This window comes from Coregonus lavaretus, assembly GCF_964263955.1.
Source record: "Coregonus lavaretus genome assembly, chromosome: 19".
NCBI classification, from domain to species: Eukaryota; Metazoa; Chordata; class Actinopteri; order Salmoniformes; family Salmonidae; genus Coregonus; species Coregonus lavaretus.
The window spans coordinates 24,885,550-24,909,765 of NC_140006.1; the positions used below are offsets into that span (position 1 = coordinate 24,885,550).

At 44.6% G+C, this 24,216-nt stretch overlaps 1 protein-coding gene across 1 annotated transcript in view; it reads left to right on the top strand.

Annotated features, from left to right (window-relative positions):
* LOC311146246 (catenin delta-2-like) overlaps positions 1-24,216 on the top strand; it is a gene marked incomplete at its 5' end in the record, with an annotated part of 103,684 nt that overhangs the window by 70,516 nt on the left and 8,952 nt on the right. The window contains 6 exons of the mRNA XM_084182747.1: positions 3,348-3,561; positions 11,441-11,624; positions 14,220-14,337; positions 17,662-17,847; positions 22,015-22,188; positions 22,487-22,637. Of these exons, the coding sequence (XP_084038873.1) occupies positions 3,348-3,561; positions 11,441-11,624; positions 14,220-14,337; positions 17,662-17,847; positions 22,015-22,188; positions 22,487-22,637 (1,027 nt within the window). The remainder of the gene's footprint in view (positions 1-3,347; positions 3,562-11,440; positions 11,625-14,219; positions 14,338-17,661; positions 17,848-22,014; positions 22,189-22,486; positions 22,638-24,216) is intronic.

A 24,216-nucleotide genomic window follows, 5' to 3' on the forward strand; every position in this document is an offset into this window, starting at 1 on the left:
AAGTCATTTCTTCAAATTTCTGCCCTGCTAGAGCTGCCCCGGTCAACTGTAAGTGCTGTTATTGTGAAGTGGAAACATCTAGGAGCAACAACGGCTCAGCCGCGAAGTGGTAGGCCACACAAGCTAACAGAACGGGACCGCCGAGTGCTGAAGAGCGTAGCGCGTAAAAACTGTCTGTCCTCGGTTGTAACACTCACTACCGCATTCCAAACTGCCTATGGAAGCAACGTCAGCACAAGAACTGTTCGTCGGGAGCTTCATGAAATGGGTTTCCATGGCCGAGCTGCCGCACACAAGCCTAAGATCACCATGCACAATGCCAAGCGTCGACTGGCTTCCAGTTGAGGCTCGCATCTACTACAAGACCATGGTGCTTGCCAAGGAGCTGTAAGGGGAACGGCACCTCCTTACCTTCAGGCTCTGATCAGACCCTACACCCAAACGAGGGCACTACATTCATCCACCTCTGGCCTGCTAGCTCCCCTACCTCTACGGAAGCTCAGTTCCCGCTCAGCCCAGCCAAAGCTATTTGCTGCTCTGGCACCCCAATGGTGGAACAAGCTCCCCCACGACGCCAGGACAGCGGAGTCACTGACCACCTTCCGGAGACACTTGAAACCCTACCTCTTTAAGGAATACCTGGAATAGTATAAAGTAATCCTTCTACCCCCCCTCCCCCACACAAAAAAACAAAAAGTGGTTGTCCCACTGGCTATCATAAGTTGAATGCACCAATTTGTAAGTCGCTCTGGATAAGAGCGTCTGCTAAATGATGTAAATGTAAATGTAAATGTGTAAAGGTCGCCGCCATTTGACTCTGAAGCAGTGGAAACACGTTCTCTGGAGTGATGAATCACGCTTCACCATCTGGCAGTCCGACGGACAACTCTGGGTTTGGCGGATGCCAGGAAAACGCTACCTGCCCCAATGCATAGTGCCAACTGTAAAGTTTGGTGGAGGAGGAATAATGGTGTGGGGCTGTTTTTCATTGTTCGGACTAGGCCCCTTAGTTCCAGTGAAGGGAAATCTTAACGCTACAGCATGCAGTGACATTCTAGACGATTCTGTGCTTACAACTTTGTGGCAACACTTTGGGGAAGGCCCTTTCCTGTTTCAGCATGACAATGCCCCTGTGCACAAAGCGAGGTCCATACAGAAATGGTTTGTCGAGATTGGTGTGGGAGAACTTGACTGGCCTGCACAGAGCCCTGACCACAACCCCATTGAACAGCTTTGGGATTAATTGGAACGCCGACTGTGAGCCAGGCCTAATTGGTCAACATCAGTGCCCGACCTCACTAATGCTCTTGTGGCTGAATGGAAGCAAGTTCCAGCAGCAATGTTCCAACATTTAGTGGAAAGCCTTCCCAGAAGAGTGGAGGCTGTTATAGAAGCAAAAGGGGGACCAACTCCATATTAATACCCATTATTTTGTAATGAGATGTTCGACGAACAGGTGTCCACATAGTTTTGGACATGTAGTGTATTTATAGTACTGCGAGGCGATGCACGTTAGCTGTGTGTGTCATCATGGTACCTTGTCTCGCCTAGCAGTATCTTGGTTATTTTTGGAGTAGAAGGCTGTGTGAAGGAAATTACTATTTAATGGGCACTCTATTTTAGTAACAGTAGAGCAATGGAGATGGAGGGACATTTGTATAGTAAGTCTCTTCATAAACAGAAGGGAATATACAACATGTACTGGATAATGGCAGCATGTATGTAGCCTGCAATCTTGCGAGCCAGTGTCTATCACCTTTGCCAACAGAGCACCCAGATAAACAGGTTCTGATTTGTAAAGATTTTTCTCCTCTGTGTTTAATTGGAGTTGAGCTGGACAGCAACAGCAGCAGTGCTGATCCATTCTGTTGGACCTGGCAGCACATCTGCTGACTGTTGGCACCACTCCTCCAGTGTGCGTGCATACACACATACGTATGCTTATGTGTGTGACACTCTGCCAGGTCATCTCATCTCACTTCTTCTGTCACTCTGTCAATATGTCACTCTGTCCTCTGTCTCTCTGAGACAGTGTGTCCTTGGCCTGTCTGTCTGTGTGCAGATTAACCAACATTTCTGTTATTTTTATTTTTTTAAATAACTGACCGACATTGGTTGAATTATTTGAATTCCATTTAGTTCAGGTTTTTTCTGTGAGCTCAATGCGCACATTGCACAGTTCCTCTAGAGATAAATCAATCCAGCCTGAACTTTGCGATGTATAGGGAGTTGTAGTTTCCAACAGGCCAATACTCTACATTGTTTAGCACAGGAAACGTGGTAATTAACTACAATGACCATATTCCATTGCGTATCTACTTGTCCGGTCTGTGTTTCTTTTACAGCTGCTACGGAAGAGACAGAAGAATGAGCGATCGTGAAGTGATATAGGGAGCAGCTGTTGCTTCGCGAAGTATCTCTACCTGAAAATACATGATCTAAGTGATTGATAGTTGGTATTAAGCAGTCATAAAAGTATGCCTTATTTACTTTGAAGAACTACTAAAATAGTGCTTTTGTCAGACAGTATAGGCAGCAGCTCTATAGAGATGAGATGATGACTTGGAATGAAATAATGAAGTCATCAAATAAAACAAATGTAATATACACATCAACTGAAATATTTGATTAAAGTAATGTAAATAAATGATGGTTAATAAGTGATAAGTAGTAATGGGCAGTCACTACCATCATGGGACTTTTATTTAACTGTTTTATTCTGTGTTGTTACAGCATTCAACCCACATAATGCATACTGCATTTAATGTTTAAAAAAAATACTAATCGAACCGAAACTGAACCGACCGCAAAAAGCACTAATCGCTCAGCACTAATGTGCAGCCACATGACTCTTGAGCTCTCAAACTCAGCTCTGGACCTCGAAGCCAGTTCCACTGCGTCTTTTCAATGTTCCCCTCTAATCAGGGACTGATTTTAGACCTGGGACACCAGGTGAGTGCAATTAATTATCAGGTAGAACAGAAAACCAGCAGGCTCCGGACCTCATAGGGTAAGATTTGAGTACCCCTGCTCTAGATTAATGAGGGAGGAAGGAACTGTCTCACCTGGCTCTAGTTGATTTATAGAGGAAAGGTACCTGAGTGAAATAAAGAACAGGATTCATAGGGATGCCTCCAGGGATATTGTTGTCAATGCTGAAAACTATAGATTACTTCTTTGGCAGACAGTTTGTGGAATTGAATTGTATAGAACAGTAGCTAGCTACACTATTGCATGCATGTTTGTACTGTTATTTGTCTATATATTCATTTTGATCTAGCCTTGATCGATTTGTTATGATCCATTAACATCCTCCTTTTCTCTCCTCTCCCTGTTCCTCTCACCAGATCCGAAGGCAGGGAGGGATCCAGCTGCTGGTGGATCTGCTGGATCACAGGATGACTGATGTGCACCGGAGCGCCTGTGGAGCTCTGAGGAACCTGGTGTACGGAAAGGCCAACGATGACAACAAGATCACCCTGAAGAACTGTGGGGGGATCCCAGCCCTGGTCCGCCTGCTGAGGAAGACCACCGACGTGGAGATCAGGGAGCTGCTTACTGGTAAACAGAGTTTGGTGATACGTTTTTACAAAGAGAGACATAACATAGCCTTGCTATATGACATTATAAAGGCTCATACCTGCTTATAGCAAGTTATAAAGCATTATACCTGGATGCTTATATCTAGAGTTTATACACAAGCTGAGTTTAACAGGACATTGGTACTGGGAGCTGGATAACTAACAATTACTGAAGGCTGTAGTGGTGAAGAATCACAAAGGGACGTTTCACATCAACATCCTTAGCAGTGGTTTAGACACTAAATATGAAAAAACGAATATCCACAAATGACTTACTGGATAGAAGATTCCTATGTTTTATGAAATACAATATGATGTAATACTTGCATGGTGCTATTATCTATTAAAGGAGCGATGTTCTGAAAGTAAACATTGCCTAAATGTACTTAGTCAATAACAAGTGAGAGGTTATATCCCCTAGTCATGTTTATAGAGGGCATTATTTTATTCTTTATTTTTTACTGTAGAGAGGATTTTGAGCCTGGAAATGCTTTGGAAATAAACAGTTTGTGCTGGTACTGTCTTAAAGGAGATTACCATATAAATGAGAAAGCAGTTCAATGCACGGAACACAGAGTCCCTCCTGTCACAAATTAATCAGGCATCAGAAAACCTTCCCCGGCCCAGAGGAATTCTGCCTCTTCACTTCTTCTCTTCTGGCTGTTTAAATCAGAGTCACAGTGAGCGCCTGTGCCTCCTCTCCCCTCCCCTCCCTGTGACTGGGCATGGATTAACGGGACTATTTACCCATCTCTCTCCCTCCATCTCCCAGCCTTCCCCATGCCACTGACTGCCAGGAGGCGCCCTACTTAGGGAAGCGGTGGCGGCGGTTTATGACATCACAGGAAGCCAAACAAGGTTGTTGTTTCCTCTGCTGCTCTAGCAACCCCCCCCCCCCCGCGCATGTAGAGGAGCTAAAGATTATTATTTAGCGGGAATAAAGCTCTTTTAAATGGCGGATTTCTTGTCTCCTGAGATTAGAGATGTGGATTGTGTCCTGGACTCCAAGTGACGTCGAACAGGAACCCCTGTTGCTGCACTTACGCAGCCAGGATGCAATTAGTCTAGTTTAGTGGAGGGGTGATGGGGTGTGGTCGGGCTAGATTATGGTTAATCAAGTTGTCCTTCTGTAGTTCTTGGAATAGATTAATTGAAAAGTAGAGTAGTTGGATGAGATTGAAATGTAGAAATGTACAGCCATCTACAGACAGCAATTCATAGACATACACTACCGGTCAAAAGTTTTAGAACACCTACTAATTCAAGGGTTTTTCTTTATTTTTACTATTTTCTACATTGTAGAATAATAGTAAAGACATCAAAACTATAAAATAACACATATGGAATCATGTAGTAACCAAAAAAGTGTTAAACAAATCATAATATATTTTATATATATATTTAAAATAGCCACCCTGTCACGATCGCTGAAGGAAGTGGACCAATGCGCAGCGTGATGAGTGAACATGCTTATTTATTCATTCACCACGAATGAACAAAACAACAAAACGATACGTGAAGTCCTTAGTAACAGACACAAACCATACACGGAACAAGATCCCACAACACACTGTGGAAAACAGGCTGCCTAAGTATGGTTCCCAATCAGAGACAACAAGCAACAGCTGATACACGTTGCCTCTGATTGAGAACCATACCGGACAACATAGAAACAAATGAACTAGATAAAAAACCTAGAACACAAAACACATAGAAACAACACACCCTGGCTCAACATAACAGAGTCCCAGAGCCAGGGCGTGACAGTACCCCCCCCCAAAGGCGCGGACTGCGACCGCGCCAAACATAAACCGAACAGGGAAGGGCCGGGTGGGCATTCCTCCTCGGAGGTGGTTCCGGCTCCGGGCTTGACCCCCACCCTCCAACAAACCCCCCATAGCGCCCCTGGTCTGGTCTGGCCCTGCTGGCTGGATCTGGACTGGACATCGGTGGAGCGGATCGCTCAGGCTCCGATGTGGAGCAGCTAACCGGTACCTGACCAGGCACCGGTGACCCAGGCACGGGCTGTGCCGGACTGACGACGCGCACCACAGGCTTGGTGCGGGGAGCAGGAACGGGCCGGACCGGGCTGACGACGCGCACCACAGGCTTGGTGCGGGGAGCAGGGACGGGCCGAATCAGGCTGACGAAGCGCACCACAGGCTTGGTGCGGGGAGCAGGGCCGGACTGGGCTGACGTCGCGCACCACAGGCTTGGTGCGGGGAGCAGGAACGGGCCGGACCGGCCTGACGACGCGCACCACAGGCTTGGTGCGGGGAGCAGGGACGGGCCGGACTGGGCTGGCTACACACCTCAGTACCTCTCGCCGTGCCTCTACATATTCCTTCCCTCTACTCGCCAATGGCTCCCGTAACCCGGTGGCCTTCTCTCCTCGTCCACCAACTCGCCCCTTATCTGCCTCCAGCAGTCCCGTCGTCCACGGTGTGAGCCCCCCCCCTAAAAATGTCTTGGGTTCGTCTCTCCCCCGTGGCTATGGCCTCCATGGCTCTCGCCAGACTCTCCCTCTTCTGCTCCCAAGTCCAACCTCTCTCCTCCTCCCGCGGCTTGACCCAGTCGAGGTTGATATCCTTTAGAGCCCTCTCTGGCGTTGGCTCCTGGACACGCGGCTTGACCCAGTCGAGGTTGATATCCTTTAGAGCCCTCTCTGGCGTTCTGGACACGCTGCTTCGTCCAGTTATGGTGGGATCTTCTGTCCCGATCGCTGAAGGAAGTGGACCAATGCGCAGCGTGATGAGTGAACATACTTATTTATTCATTCACCACGAACGAACAAAACAACAAAACGATACGTGAAGTCCTTAGTAACAGACACAAACCATACACGGAACAAGATCCCACAACACACTGTGGAAAACAGGCTGCCTAAGTATGGTTCCCAATCAGAGACAACAAGCAACAGCTGATACACGTTGCCTCTGATTGAGAACCACACCGGCCAACATAGAAACAAATGAACTAGATAAAAAACCTAGAACACAAAACACATAGAAACAACACACCCTGGCTCAACATAACAGAGTCCCAGAGCCAGGGCGTGACACACCCAAATAGCCACCCTTTGCCTTGATTTCAGCTATGCACGCTCTTGGCATTCTCTTAACCAGTTTCACCTGGAATGCTTTTCCAAAAGTCTTGAAGGAGTTCCTACATATGCTGAGCACTTGTTGGCTGCTTTTCCTTCACTCTGCGGTCCGACTCATCCCAAACGATCTCAATTTGGTTGAGGTCGGAGGATTGTGGAGGTCAGGTCATCTGATGCAGCACTCCATCACTCTCCTTCTTGGTAAAATAGCCCTTACACAACCTGGAGGTGTGTTGGGTCATTGTCCTGTTGAAAAACAAATGATAGTCCCACTAAGCCCAAACCAGATAGGATGGCGTATCGCTGCAGAATGATGTGGTAGCCATGCTGGTTAAGTGTGCCTTGAATTCTAAATAAATCACAGACAGTGTCACCAGCAAAGCACCTCCACACCATAACACCTCCTCCTCCGTGCTTTACGTGGGAAATAAACATGCCGAGATCATCCATTCACCAACACTGCGTCTCACAAAGACACGACGGTTGGAACCAAAAATCTCAAATTTGGACTCCAGACCAAAGGACAAATTTCCACCGGTCTAATGTCCATTGCTCGTGTTTCTTGGCCCAAGCAAGTCTCTTCTTCTTATTGGTGTCCTTTATTAGTGGTTTCTTTGCAGCAATTCGACCATGAAGGCCTGATTCACACAGTCTCCTCTGAGCAGTTGATGTTGAGATGTTTCTGTTACTTGAACTCTGTGAAGCATTTATTTGGGCTGCAATTTCTGAGTCTGGTAACTGTAATTAACTTATCCTCTGCAGTAGAGGTAACTCTGGGTGTTCCTTTCCTGTGGCGGTCCACACGAGAACCTGTTTCATCATAGTGCTTGATGGTTTTTGCGACTGCACTTGAAGAAACATTCAAAGTTCTTGAAATGTTCCGTACTAACTGACATTCATGTCTTAAAGTAATGATGGACTGTCGTTTCTCTTTGCTTATTTGAGCTGTTCTTGCCATAATATGGACTTGGTCTTTTACCAAATAGGGCTATCTTCTGTATACCCCCCCTACCTTGTCACAACACCACTGATTGGCTCAAACGCATTAAGAAGGAAAGAAATTCCACAAATTAACTTTTAAGAAGGCACACCTGTTAATTGAAATGCATTCCAGGTTACTACCTCATGAAGCTGGTTGAGAGAATGCCAAGAGTATGCAAAGCTGTCATCAATGCAAAGGGTGGCTATTTGAAGAATCTCAAATATAAAATATATTTTGATTTTTTTAACACTTTTTTGGTTTCTACATGATTCCATATGTGTTATTTCTTAGTTTTGATGTCTTCACTATTATTCTACAATGTAGAAAATAGTAAAAATAAAGAAAAACCTTTGAATGAGTAGGTGTTCTAAAACTTTTGACCGGTAGTGTATAAACAAAACATTAGGAACACCTGCTCTTTCCATGACATAGACTGACAAGGTGAATCCAGGTGAACGCTATGATCCCTTATTGATGTCACCTGTTAAATCCACTTCAATCAGTGTAGGATAAGGTGAGACGACAGTTTAAAGAAGGATTTTTAAGCCTTGAGACAATTGAGACATGGATTGTGTATGTATGCCATTCAGAGGGTGAATGGGCAAGACAAAATATTTAAGTGCCTTTGAACGGGGTATGATAGTAGGTGCCAGGCGCACCGGTTTGAGTGTGTCAAGAACTGCAATACTGCTGGGTTTTTCACCCTCAACAGTTTCCAGTGTGTATCAAGAATGGTCCACCATCCAAAGGACATCCAGCAAACTTGACACAACTGTGGGAAGCATTGGAGTCAACATGGGCCAGCATCCCTGTGGAACACTTTCGACACCTTGTAGTCCATGCCCCGACGAATTGAGGCTGTTCTGAGGGCAAAGGGGGGTGCAACTCAATATTAGAAAGGTGTTCCTAATGTTTTGTACACTCCGTGTATATTTGGTACCCTGATGGCTCACTATAGAGTGGCTGATTAATTAGAACGTAATCTGCACTGAATCAGTCCTTTGCCACTTGACTGCCGGCTCACGACACGGCCGCTGCCTCACCTGAACCACATAAAAACAACAGGCTCCTTCCTCAAATACCATTTCTGTCACCTTGACAACCTGCACAGTGCCCTCACCTTCCACGGCCCCCTGTAGAGTTCATTTGGGTCCAGTTCTGCAGACAGCCTACTTTCTCCCCATGTAATGATGCTCTTGCTGCCCACCTAGCACCCCCCACACCGCACCGCCTCACCAATGATGTAAGGCTGAGGCAATTAACCTCTTTCATCTGTCAGGCGAAATAAAAAAGATGTTATAGGTAGTTATTATGCGCCGAGCCTGCCACCACCACTATAGGCAGCAGCCCTTTCATTTTTGAAAACACAGAAATGCTGTGCGCCGCCCCGAGCGTGGTAAAGTGATGCTCTCTGCAAGATTACTGTCTCCACTAATTATGAGCAATGCAGCTAGTTATTTAGAGCAGAGCAGACCACAAGGAAAACATCCCAACATGACTGAGAAGACGAAAGTAAATCTGTGTAATTACATTGTTGTTGTGAGAGGAACGGGTGAAGAGTGACTGTCTGCCTCATCACTGGTAATTGCAATCATAAATGCTACGGTGTCCTGGGAGGGACATGACACGGTGAAGGTCAACAAGAATTATAATGTGTTGTGCCAGCTTTCAAGGTCATTACAATCAGTGTGCTGAGTGTGTGTGTGTGAGCCCTCTCAACAAATCACAGTGGTTTGTGGTATGGAGTGTTGTAGAGTGAAGGACCCTCTCCTCCTCCTCCCCCTTCATCTCTCCTCTCTCTTCTTATAGATAATTGGCCAGCTCTTGTGGTGTGTGTGTGTATATCTCGACCTTTGGCTGACAGCAGCTGCTCACTCCTTAACACCATCCATGGCAGAGTCACCATGTTCCCACCACATCCTATTGAAAGCAATTTATGGTGACACATGACTCGGTTGTCTTTTTATTATACTGAACAAAAATATAAACGCAACGTGTAAAGTGTTGGTCCTATGTTTCATGAGCTGAAATAAAAGATCCCAGAAATTGTCCATACACACAAAAAGCTTATTTCTCTCAAACTTTGTGCACAAATTTGTTTACATCCCTGTTAGTGAGCATTTCTCCTTCGCCAAGATGATCCATCCACCTGACAGGTGTGGCATATAAAGAAGCTGATTAAACAGCATGATCATTACACAGGTGCACTTTGTGCCGGGGACAATAAAAGGCCACTCTAAAATGTGCAGTTTTGTCACAGCTCATCTGCGTGCTCGTCGTCCTCACCAGGGTCTTGACTTGACTGCAGTTCAACGTTGAAACTGACTTCAGTGGGCAAATGCTCACCTTCGATGGCCACTGGCACGCTGGGGAGGTGTGCTCTTCACAGATGAATCCCGGTTTCAACTGTACCGGACAGATCGTGGGTGAGGGGTTTGCTGATATCAATGTTGTGAACAGAATGCCCCATGGTGGCGGTGGGGTTATGGTATGGGCAGGCATAAGCTACGGACAATGAACACAATTGCATTTTATCGATGGCAATTTGAATGCACAGAGATACCGTGACGAGATCCTGAGGCCCATGGTTGTGCCATTCATCCGCCGCCATCACCTCTTGTTTCAGCACGATAATGCACGGCCCCATGTCGCAAGGATCTGTACACAATTCCTGGAAGCTGAACATGTCCCAGTTCTTCCATGGCCTGCATACTCACCAGACATGTCACCCATTGAACATGTTTGGGATTCTCTGGATCGACGTGTACGACAGTGTGTTACAGTTCCTGCCACTATCCATTAACTTCACACAGCCATTGAAGAGGAGTGGAACAACATTCCACAGGTAGCAATCTACAGCCTGATCAACTCTATGAGAAATAGATGTGTCGCACTGTATGAGGCAAATGGTGGATACTGACTGGTTTTCTGATCCACGCCCATGCCTTTTTTTTAAAGGTATCTGTGACCAACAGATGCATATCTGTATTCCCAGTCTTGTGAAATCCATAGATTAGGGCCTAATGAATTTATTTCAATTTGACTGATTTCCTTATATGAACTGTAAGTCAGTAAAATGTTGAAATTGTTGCATGTTGCGTTTATATTTTTGTTCCGTGTATTATGAGGAATATTATTTTGGTATCTTCATACAGCTGCTGCAATTCAGGTTCAGCTGAAGTCATATGTAAACTGGGATGTAAGATACTCTCTGTGGACACGTAATGCCTCTGTTCAGTGTTTAGTAAAACACCCGAGATTGAGGAGGAAGACTGAAGTCGTAGTCAGTGTGGTTAAAGAGGAGAGAGGAGAGCCCAGCTGCAGAGAGAGAGAGTTTCCTCCTTGTCTCTGTCTCTGTGTGGGTTACTCATACAGTCTGTGCCAAAGCCGCTGGCTTGGAATGTAATTGGTAGGTTGGCTGGTTGCACATGAAATTACGGAGAAAATTATCAATATCTATGAAGCCCTAGGTGACCAGTTTATTGCACAATCACGATGGCCTCTCACTATATCAAAACTAGGGGCTGAAATATGCTTTTTTGTGAACATACGCACGACAAGTAATGAAACATTCATAGAACCTTACCGTTTCTTTTCAGTGTTTTGAAAATTTTTTGTCCAAGGTATATTAAACTTTATATGTTTCAGCACAGTTTCCACACTCATGTGCACAATATACCTCCATTCCTTTCCCAGGATATCTGCACCTGACCATTCTCCCACGTTAAATCACTGTTCGTCAACATCTTATCCTATCTGATGTTCTGTGTTCAGGTGTGCTGTGGAACCTGTCGTCATGTGATGCCCTGAAGATGCCCATTATTCAGGATGCCCTGGCTGTGCTGACCAACGCTGTCATCATCCCCCACTCAGGCTGGGACATCTCGCCCCATCAGGAGGACCGCAAGCTGCACTTGCACTCCTCCCAGGTGCTCCGCAACGCCACTGGCTGCCTCAGGTCAGTACTGTTACTGGACCCTCTGGTCAATCAATCAATCAATCAAATGTATTTGCTAGCTTTTTACGTCAGCAGTTGTCACTAAATCCTTTACAGTTACCCAGTATAGACCACAAAGAAAAGCTGGAGTGAAAGCACAGTGGCAGGGTCAGAGGTTAGAGGTCACAAGTCATGACAGCGTATGTTAACTCTGAGGTTACATGCAATGGGTTGTAAGGTTTCTTCTGGGGACTTGAATTCCTCTTCTCGGGGTAGCTTTTACTGAGAGCGGCCGGCTTCTCGTAGGTCAATATCTTCCTGCTTTGTCGCTGCCTGGCTTGTCTGCACCATTTCCTTTGTGTTGGTAATGCAGTATGTAACACATTGCTCTTTCACACATGAATACTTTGGAAGCTTTGTTCTCATTGTGAATATTGACTTGACGAATGAGGGTTATTGATTAAGGAGGTTTTATCACAGACAATGAATGCTACAAGTTTCCGACTGATTATGTGAACCCATGTATCATGTTTCTAATTACCCACATTATGAGGGATGGTGTGTGAAAACGCCATGTCAGCACTCTGTGAGGCTTGAAAATGCCTGCTCTGCTCCCTGCAGGATTTCATTAAAGCGTTCTATAGTTCTGGAATATTGTCAAAGACTTTCTGATTATAGCGCTGGCATCGGAAGACAATTGGCTGTGTGTCAAGTGTTTCTACTCTTGATATCTGGGCCCTGTCCCCTGCGTACAAGCAGGAGAAGCGTCTACATTGCCTGTCTGCTCATTCTGGGGTTATTAATTTTAGCTACAGTGCATTACCCTCTCTGTGCAATATGTCACCGCTTCTCTGTTGTGGTATTACCTGCTAATAGTTGATGGAAAGAAAACAAAGGCTTGGGGTCTGTTTTAATACGCACACACACATTACCTTGTCAAAGCAGGAAGTTATTAATGAAAGGGAGGCGGGCTTTGTGGGCATGTCCTATTCCCATTGGCACCCAGACAGGTAGTCCTCTACAACACAACCAATCAGCAGGGCAGCAGTGTGAAGTGGGAGGAAACCCGCTGTAAGTGAAATGTGCTGAGTCTTAATGTCTGCCTGTGATGAGGGATGACTGACTGTACAGTAAATCCCTGAGCTCAGCAGGCTAATTCATCTGTTTCATGGGTCGTTAAGGAACAGAACAGAACAGTGGCTTTGATTGAATGTTTAATGTGCGGGACCAAGATGTGTTGCCACCTGCCGCCTCATCACACATTTGTCCCTCATCACGTGACACTCACTCTGGCAGAACAGAATCACTATGGCAGAACAGATCCCATGTCTGACAGGGAACGCAGCATACTAGCTGACTGTCATTCTTCACAGGATGGCTCTGCCAGGCGTCAACTGCTGTGTAATGGGAGAAAGTCTGTCAATAGGACCATGGCTCTGACTGATCAGCAAGAGAACATACTCACAATCTCTATCTATCACACCCATGCTCACAAAAGAGTCAACAAACCTATTGAAGATGGTCCATGTTCTCTTTTTTGTATAATTTCCTTTCATCTCTGGGGTCATCTGTTGCGTCTGGTCTACCCTGGGGGGGTCAGTGGACAGTGACTGCTGTCTGTGTTAGAACGACCTAATAAAGGACCCTGTGTCTCACCTCCTAGACCCCGTCTCTCCCCTCTATGGTCAACTCACTGATCACAACAACAAAAAAACGTAGCAGAACAGATACACATAGATTAGATTGATCAATGGCCTGCTTTGTTTATCAGACCCATTACAAAGTGCTGTAGGTGCTGATGGGGTCACAAACAGGCCATCAATAATCTCCTTGTCTTTTGGCCCCAAACTCCACCAGCAGACACCGATAGATAATGGCCATGTTGTCCATCCAAAGGCCTCCTATAAGACCAGGCTGGCTGCATCATTACAGACTCTTAATGACCTGACATTTAAAGGGCAGCGGAGAGGAGATCTTAAGGACAGAGTCTGTGTCCCAAATGGCACCCTATTCCCCACATTGTGCACTCCTTTTGACCAGAGCCCTATGGGCCCTTGTCAGAAGTAGGGCACTATATAGGTAAAATGGGCTGATAGGGGCTGATGGGCCAGTGTTGTCATGGAGTCAAACTATACTATCGTTAACACCATTTAGCTATAGCCTACATTCATTCATTTATTTATGTTTATTTATCCTTATTTTACCAGGTATGTTGACTGAGAACATATTCTCTTTTACAGCAGCGACCTTCGGAAGTTACAGGGGGGAGGAGATGGGATAAATTAGCCAATTGGAAGCTGGGGATGATTAGGTGGCCATGATGGTTTGAAGGCCAGATTGGGAATTTAGCCAGGACACCAGAGTTAACACCCCTACTCTTACAATAAGTGCCATGGGATCTTTAGTGACCACAGAGAGTCAGGACACCTGTTTTAACGTCCCATCCGAAAGACCGATTTTGATTTTGAACAATTATGACAAGCAGTAAATGAAGATGTATATATTTAGGCCTGAAATTAAAATAAAAGAAAACTCATGATGATGGTTAACTGCCTGTAGCTACAGTACAATATAACAGGGATAGAGTGCTGAAGAGAAATGTGTCTGTTGTTGCAGGAATGTGAGCTCGGCGGGGGAGGAGGCTCGCAGGAGGATGAGGGAATGCGAGGGCCTCACCGACGCTCTGCTCTACGTGATCCAGACCGCCTTGGGCAGCAGCGAGATCGATAGCAAGGTTTGACTTTGTGTTTTCTGTCATCTCCACCCATAAAGAAGACTCTTTAACACGACGCTGAGGGAATGACAGACAGGGGCGGCCCATCATTACAAAACACTCACTCACACACACACCACAATTATCACTCACTCACACACACACCACAATTATCACACACACACACCACAATTATCATTCACTCACACACACACCACAATTATCACTCACTCACACACACACCACAATTATCACTCACTCACACACACACCACAAGTATCACTCACTCACACACACACACCACAATTATCACTCACTCACACACACACCACAATTATCACTCACTCACACACACACCACAATTATCTTCACTCACACACACACCACAATTATCTCTCACTCACACACACACCACAAATATCACTCACTCACATACACACCACAATTATCAAAAGTTGCTGAGAGCTTTGTTGCCACCTGTATGAAGGAAGACAAAACGCCCAACATAGACCCCAGACAGTTTGGAAGCAGACCAGAAAGATAATCTACCCACGCACTTGTTAGCCTCCTGGACTGTTTATGCGTGTATAAGAAATCAGACATCCTATCCACCATAACCAGCCTTATCACCACTGACTTCTCCAAGGCCTTTGACAAAATTGTACACACCATCACCATTGAACGCCTAATTCAACAGGGTGTCAGACCTGCCCTCACAGCATGGCTCTGCAGTTTTGTGAGGGGCCACAAACAACAGGTACGCTACCAAGACAGCCTCTCAGACTGGCAGGAACTGATGGGAGGTGTGGCTCAAGGAACTTTTCTGGGCCCTCTCATCTTCCTTGCGGTCATAGACAGTGCAGCCCGTGATTTCGACAATAGGTGGAAATATGTTGATGATCTAAATCTGGTCCACACGTGTACAACAGGAAACATCAGCACACCGCAGTAGCCCCTGAACAACTTTGACACGTGGCTACATACAAGCAGAATGTCACTGAAACCTGCCAAGTGCAAAATCCTATCAGTGACCTTCACAAGAAATCCACCTGTGCCATGCCAACTCCGGATCGAGGGCCAGGATCTGAAAGTGTGTGATAGTGTGAAGATTATAGGGGTAACGGTACAGAAGGACTTACAATGGAGTGAGCAGGTTGCTACTATGGTAACCAAGAACAACAGAATACTTTTTCTCCATCGCCGCCTTAAAAGGTTCCATGTGCCATAGGAAGACCTGTTGAACATTTACACTGGCTACATATGTCCCACCCTGGAGTATGCCGCTCCTGCTTGGCACAGCTCACTGACCCAGGTCCAGTCTGATGACGTGGAGTGTATTCAGAAGAGAGCATGCCTCACCATCCTCGGAGGATACTCCAGTTATACTGAGGCACTTCAGACCCTGTCCCTACCCCTGCTTCATGAAAGACGGACACAACTCTGCACTGACTTCACTGTCAGCCTCCTAAACTCTCAATTCAGAGACTGTCTACCCCCTGAACAAATCACAGTGACCCGCAGCCAAAACAAACTGACTATACCAAAGTCTAGAACTGAATGGTACATGAGGTCACCATTCCCATATTTCTGCTCATTGATTAATGAGTCACTTTAAGACCGCAGGACATTATTGCTAAAAAAAAATATATTCTTATTTTTTTATTTTGTTGCTCTTATCCATTAATATGTTGTATGCTCATGGATTTCAGTTTGTATTGACTGCTATATGAGTAAAATAAAACTTGAAAAACTTGGGGAAAAAACACACGGCCTTCCCACATTGTGGACCTGGATCGGTGTGTTCTCAAGGTTGCCTCCCTGGCTCTCTCCACCTCCTCATACCCTGTAAATGACCTTCTATATTCATGATTTAGTTGCTTAACACCTCTCCTGTCCTTTCTGGTGCACTGCATGGAGAGATAGGGAGGATCTACAGTGCAGTCTGGCTAGACGCTAGCAAAGATCATCAACAGCTCTAATTACACTGGTCATTTCCCAAAAGCCAATACCAGATGTCCAATTTCCTGCAAATTAATTCCTCAGAGTCTATGGCGTTAATGTTTTGAAATGCATTATTTAAGATAATACAAACAGTTCCTGTTTATATTATGTTGAGATTATATCCTTTATAAGTACTAGTCAATGTTCAACTATTGGAAGGATTCAATCACGGGTCAGGCATGGAGAAATTGACACACTCAGTCAATGTCAGATTCTGTGTGGTTTAAGGTCATCTGTTTATGGCCTGTAGAAGACCTTGTGAATCGAAAAAAAAGGGACAAGGTACTCCATACATACAGTACATGATAACCTCGAGCAATGCTACGCACACACTACATTATCCCGATGTCAAGCAATAATAATGACAAACTGTTCTTCCCTAATAAAATACCTTCCATATCTGCCCTCTCTACTACATAAAGATACAGTACGTTATGGTACCATAAAGCCCCTCCGATTGTACCACTACATACGCGCTCTAAATGACCTCCCTATTTTCTTTGGTTTCCAAGGCCCTTTGTTTATCTCTGGACTACTTTCTGCCAACCAGTTTTAAGAAGTTCTGGTCAGCCCTAATCCCACTGAAAATCCTTTACAAGACCAAAGACCCCCACTACATTATTTTCTGCCTCAATGCTCACTACAATGGGATTAGCACTACAGTACTGCTCTGGCCTGGATCCAGCACAGCAATCTAACCAGTACAATGAGTTAGTCATATATTAGGAACAGATGCACTTGACTTTACTATACCAATCGCATTTGCGAATTTACAGACTGGTCAATTAATGTACCAATCGTCTCTACATACTGGTCGCCTTTAAATACTAGTTAAAGAGCCATTCTTTAATTCTTGCACTGTTAATTGTATTATTGAAGGGTTGCCATCTGCTTTGTTTAGCTGTAGACATTCTGTAAGATGTCATTAAATAAAAGTGTCAACAGTGCGACATACATCAAGCAATGGAGCCATGGCATATTGCATTGCTTGCGCTGTCTATTCGAAAGCAAACAGCAACAGACAGATATTTGACTCATGCATTTGCCCCAGTTTATAGCATCTTTATAGCATCCTGTCCGCTTACATTGGAGGAAATAAACAGTCTTATCACTTTAACTTTACTTTGATCACTACATGGCCGACATGCAAATCATCTCATGGCACGCCTCAAATTGAAATACTGCTCTCATCTCTCTCTCTCTCTCTCTCTCTCTCTCTCTCTCTCTCTCTCTCTCTCTCTCTCTCTCTCTCTCTCTCTCTCTCTCTCTCTCTCTCTCTCCCCTCTATCCTTTCCCCCACTCCCTCCCTCTATCTTTCGTCATCTCCCTCTTTTGTCCTTGCAGACCATTGAAAACTGTGTGTGCATTTTGAGGAACCTCTCGTATCGACTAGCTGCAGAGACATCTCAGGGACAGCAGATAGGCACAGACGAGCTTGACGGATTGCTTTGTGGTGATGCCAACGGCAAGGATGCAGAGAGCTCTGGTTGCTGGGGGAAGAAGAAGAAGAAAAAGAAGGCCCATGATCAGGTGGGTTCCTCTCCTCTCCACTGCAGCTGTTAGCTGTTAGCCAGCGTGTTACAGCAGTGGTGCTGGAATCTGGCTAGGGAGGGGGTCTACATCTCATGGATAATTACAAATTTACTTGGTTTAGTTCTGAAAGAGGGTCTTCTTCTGGTTTTTGCTGCCTTGCCTGGGAAAATAAACTGGCAAAAGCCAAGGTTTGATTATTATCTGACTGAGTTGGATTATGCAATTCAGTGTGATTGAAATGGTGGTACAAATCATCTACTCTGGCATACTTTTGATGCTCATGCAGTTGGTAAGGTGGGGATGATTTAGTATGTGAGATATGCTACAGGGATGTTATGTGACCGAATGCTCATTCTTAATAATGTTTATCTTGTAAGTAAATAATTCAGAAAGGAATGTGTGACTCCCTTGTCACTCATGTCTCAACCATATTAAGTGTTTTCAATATTTTCATTGTTCTTTGATAATTAAAGACAACTGCCCCTAAAAACCAACTTCTCATTTAGAAAACAGCCTATGTGGCATCGATATGAGTCAAAAACATTTATTGTACTGTGAAAATGACTACAAAGTGTAAATAGGATCATTTTGGTCATAAAGTCAGTCTTGTCCAAAACTGAGTTTTGTGAGTCTTGTGGTCGTGACTGCATCACAACGTAAATTAAGGTTGGGTTTGTTTTAATCCTGCCCACATGCCGACAGCTGGCACCACACAAGTAATCATACATTTCGGAGTGCAGCTGCACACGACCCGATCGTAATGCCTGTGTTAAATTTGGGTTGACTTTGGATATCTTTTAGGGACTAGTTGGGGACCATCGGTAAATTACACAAAGTACATGGGACAATATGTTGAAATTAATATACAAATATTGGTTAATCTTTTATATTTTTATTTTGTATATTTAAAACATACAATCTACTTGCAGTGAAGCCGCTCAACATTACGTCACATTAGTCATCTAACAGACTCCCATCCAGAGCAACCCACAGAAGCAACCAAGGTCAACGCCCTGCTCAAGGGCACGTCGACATATCTCCCATAAGGTCAAAAACAGGGACCCGAAACAGCGACCCATCAGCCACCGGCCCAAGCTCCCAACCGCTAGGCCACCAGCCCTCCAAGATCCCCCCCACAGTTCCCAAGAGCTGCCCCTCAACCATCCGAGAACCCTCTCCAGATCTCCCAACAATACTATTTCTAGGGTCAATTTTAGATCAATGTTATGCATTTTCAGCCATTCCTGAACCTGAGTCCAGAAACAGGCTACCTGAGGGCAATACCAAAACAAATAGTCTATTGATTCTGTATCCTCACAACAAAATCTGCAGAGCTGCGATGATTGTATGCCCCAAATATTCAACATTTTGTTGGTGGCAAGAATTATGTACAATAATTTTAGCTGAAAAGCACGAAGTCTTGAATCTTGCGTCATTTTATATATCAACTCGTACACCCTGTACCATGGAATCGGTACATAAAACATATATTTCCAACTATTTTGCAATCTGTATGGCACAGCTGTCAACATCCTGGTCCTGAAATGAAACTGGTATACTTTCCTATTTATGCTATTTTTATTCCTCCTCCAGTTTTGATCCTTTATATTGGGCAGACAGACCAGTTCCCTATCTCCCCCCGCTGCCACCTGCCTCCTCCATTTTTGGGGTAATGCTGTAATCAATTGGTTGTAATCTTGGATTGAGCAGACCTTCCCATACAATTCTGATAACTCCAATTTACAATATCATTTAAAAACAAAATACCCTTTTTAATACAGGTATTTTATCAACCAGCACATTTGAGTTCAGCCATAATATTTGTTGTAATATTTGTACTATCTTTTCAGGGGGATGAAATTGAAATTGTAGCCAGCTCTGCAATGCTTGTTTGAAAAAGAGAGATACTTTGAAAAAAAGTTTCATTTTCAATGAATTTCTTAGTAATCTACTTGAGAACCATTTAGGGTTCAAGTAAAACTTTTGGATGAGTGAAGCTTTTAGAGAGAGGTTGAGTGCTTTTAGATTTAATAATCTCAACCCACCTAGTTCATATTCATTATATACAGTGGGGAAAAAAAGTATTTAGTCAGCCACCAATTGTGCAAGTTCTCCCACTTAAAAAGATGAGAGAGGCCTGTAATTTTCATCATAGGTACACGTCAACTATGACAGACAAATTGAGAATTTCTTTTCCAGATAATCACATTGTAGGATTTTTAATGAATTTATTTGCAAAATATGGTGGAAAATAAGTATTTGGTCACCTACAAACAAGCAAGATTTCTGTCTCTCACAGACCTGTAACTTCTTCTTTAAGAGGCTCCTCTGTCCTCCACTCGTTACCTGTATTAATGGCACCTGTTTGAACTTGTTATCAGTATAAAAGACACCTGTCCACAACCTCAAACAGTCACACTCCAAACTCCACTATGGCCAAGACCAAAGAGCTGTCAAAGGACACCAGAAACAAAATTGTAGACCTGCACCAGGCTGGGAAGACTGCATCTGCAATAGGTAAGCAGCTTGGTTTGAAGAAATCAACTGTGGGAGCAATTATTAGGAAATGGAAGACATACAAGACCACTGATAATCTCCCTCGATCTGGGGCTCCACGCAAGATCTCACCTCGTGGGGTCAAAATGATCACAAGAACGGTGAGCAAAAATCCCAGAACCACACGGGGGGACCTAGTGAATGACCTGCAGAGAGCTGGGACCAAAGTAACAAAGCCTACCATCAGTAACACACTACGCCGCCAGGGACTCAAATCCTGCAGTGCCAGATGTGTCCCCCTGCTTAAGCCAGTACATGTCCAGGCCCGTCTGAAGTTTGCTAGAATGCATTTGGATGATCCAGAAGAGGATTGGGAGAATGTCATATGGTCAGATGAAACCAAAATATAACTTTTTGGTAAAAACTCAACTCGTCGTGTTTGGAGGACAAAGAATGCAGAGTTGCATCCAAAGAACACCATACCTACTGTGAAGCATGGGGGTGGAAACATCATGCTTTGGGGCTGTTTTTCTGCAAAGGGACCAGGACGACTGATCCGTGTAAAGGAAAGAATGAATGGGGCCATGTATCGTGAGATTTTGAGTGAAAACCTCCTTCCATCAGCAAGGGCATTGAAGATGAAACGTGGCTGGGTCTTTCAGCATGACAATGATCCCAAACACACCGCCCGGGCAACGAAGGAGTGGCTTCGTAAGAAGCATTTCAAGGTCCTGGAGTGGCCTAGCCAGTCTCCAGATCTCAACCTCATAGAAAATCTTTGGAGGGAGTTGAAAGTCCGTGTTTCCCAGCGACAGCCCCAAAACATCACTGCTCTAGAGGAGATCTGCATGGAGGAATGGGCCAAAATAACAGCAACAGTGTGTGAAAACCTTGTGAAGACTTACAGAAAACGTTTGACCTGTGTCATTGCCAACAAAGGGTATATAACAACGTATTGAGAAACTTTTGTTATTGACCAAATACTTATTTTCCACCATATTTTGCAAATAAATTCATTAAAAATCCTACAATGTGATTTTCTGGATTTTTTTTCTCATTTTGTCTGTCATAGTTTACGTGTACCTATGATGAAAATTACAGGCCTCTCTCATCTTTTTAAGTGGGAGAACTTGCACAATTGGTGGCTGACTAAATACATTTTTTCCCCACTGTATATTATCTCCAATGTATCGTCCATGTAAAAAACCTGTCTGATCAGGTTGAACAATAGCTGGTAAAACATTTTTTTAAAGCATTTAATGAGAACTAAAAGGTTTGCAACGTGAAAATATTGTCTCATTTACATTGTGTAATTTATTGATAGTACCTAACTAACCAAAGTCAAACCAATTTTGCTGCAGTCGCACACCAGCCGGATGAAGCTAATTGGCGAAATAATTTGGCTAACTCTTCACACCTGCGAACACACACACGAGACACCCACATCAAACCACACCCCGAAACCAACTAACATTTGAATTTAGTCATGGCCGCTAGCATTTCTTAATGAACCAAATCTAAAACGAGGCCAAATCAGGTAGTGTAGTCGCCCTTTAAGCAATTTTTAGTGGCACTGTAAACTAAGTGGCGTTGTCAAACTGTTTAATGTCACATCTTATGCCTGTAGTATTGACAAGTAGTAACATTCCACCATCCTGTGTCACCCAGTGGGATGGTGTGGGGCCCTTCCCGGACTCGGCTGACCCACCCAAAGGCATTCAGATGCTGTGGCACCCCACCATCGTCAAACCCTACCTCACACTCCTGTCTGAGTGCTCCAACCCAGACACTTTGGAGGGGGCAGCCGGAGCTCTGCAGAACCTGGCTGCAGGCAGCTGGAAGGTACAGCATAGTACAGTAAGCTCTCCCTCCTCAGAGCTGCTCCAGCGGCAGCAATTTTCTTTCCACACTGTCATTGTCAAACTGTCAAGATGAACTTGCAGAAACCAAGTCGGCCTTAGACATTAGTTGCTCTTAGCTCACTGTAACATTAAGAAAGCATGAGGTACTGCTGGAGAAATACTATATTTGGCGGTGTTGGGGGGGATATACTACTCTGGTTGTTGTTCTATGTATAGATCATAATGATGTGTGTTTTATGTGATGAAGTGTGACTGAGTCCTCTCTTTCTCCTCTCCAGTGGTCTGTGTATATCCGTGCGGCGGTGAGGAAAGAGAAGGGTCTGCCCATCCTGGTGGAGCTGCTGAGGATTGACAACGACAGGGTGGTGTGTGCCGTGGCCACAGCTTTAAGAAACATGGCCTTAGACGTCAGAAACAAAGAACTCATCGGTAAGTGTAGTTGTCAGTGAATCAATATTCTACATTCATACATTCCATATGCACGTTTGTGTGTGTGTGCGTTTGTGCGAGGATGTAAGCGTGCTCATGCATATGCGTTTATATACAGTGCATTCGGAAAGTATTCAGACCCTGTGACTTTTTCCAATTTTTTTATTATACACACAATACCCCATAATGACACAGTGAAAACAGGTTTTTAGAAATGTTTGCAAATAAAAAATCAAAAACAAATGGAAATACCTTATTGACATAGGTATTCAGACCCTTTGCTATGAGACTCAAAATTGATTTCAGGTGCATCCTGTTTCCATTGATCATCCTTGAGATGTTTCTACAACTTGATTGGAGTCCACCTGTGGTAAATTAAATTTATTGGACATGATTTGGAAAGGCACACACCTGTCTATATAAGGTCACACAGTTGACAGTGCATGTCAGAGCAAAAACCAAGCCATGAGGTCGAAAGAATTGTCCGTAGAGCTCAGAGACAGGATTGTGTCTGCAACATTGAAGGTCCCCAAGAAAACAGTGGCCTCCATCATTCTTAAATGGAAAAAGTTTGGAACCACCAAGACTCTTCCTAGAGCTGGCCGCCCGGCCAAACTGAGCAATCGGGGGAGAAGGGCCTTGGTCAGGGAGGTGACCAAGAACCCGATGGCCACAGAGTTCTCTGTGGAGATGGGAGAATCTTCCAGAAGGACAAACATCTCTGCAGCACTCCACCAATCAGGCCTTTATGGTAGAGTGACCAGACGGAAGCCACTCCTCAGTAAAAGGCACATGACAGCCCGCTTGGAGTTAGCCAAAAGGCACCTAAAGACTCTCAGACCATGAGAAACAAGATTCTCTGGTCTGATGAAACCAAGATTGAACTCTTTGGCCTGAATGCCAACCGTCACGTCAGGAGGAAACCTGGCACCATCCCTATGGTGAAGCATGGTGGTGGCAGCATCATGCTGTGGGGATGTTTTTCAGCAGCAGGGACTGGGAGACTAGTCAGGATCGTGGGAAAGATGAACGGAGCAAAGTACAGAGAAATCCTTGCTCAGGACCTCAAACTGGGCAAATGTTCACCTTCCAACAGGACAACGACCCTAAGCACACAGCCAAGACCAGTCAGGAGTGGCTTCGGGACAAGTCTCTGAATGTCCTTGAGTGGCCCAGCCAGAGCCCGGACTTGAACCCAATCGAACATCTCTGGAGAGATCTGAAAATAGCTGTGCAGCAACGCTCCCCATCCAACCTGACAGAGCTTGAGAGGATCTGCAGAGAAGAATGGGAGAAACTCCCCAAATACAGATGTGCCAAGCTTGTAGTGTCATACCTAAGAAGACTTGAGGCTGTAATCGCTGCCAAAGGTGCTTCAACAAAGTACTGAGTAAAGGGTCTGAATACTTATGTAAATGTGATACATATTTTTTAAATGTTTTTAGAAATTTGCTAAAATGTCTAAAAACCTGTTTTTGCTTTGTCATTATGGGGTATTGTGTGTAGATTGATGATGGAAAAAAAAAACATTTACTCCATTTTAGAATAAGGATGTAACGTAACAAAATGTGGAAAAAGT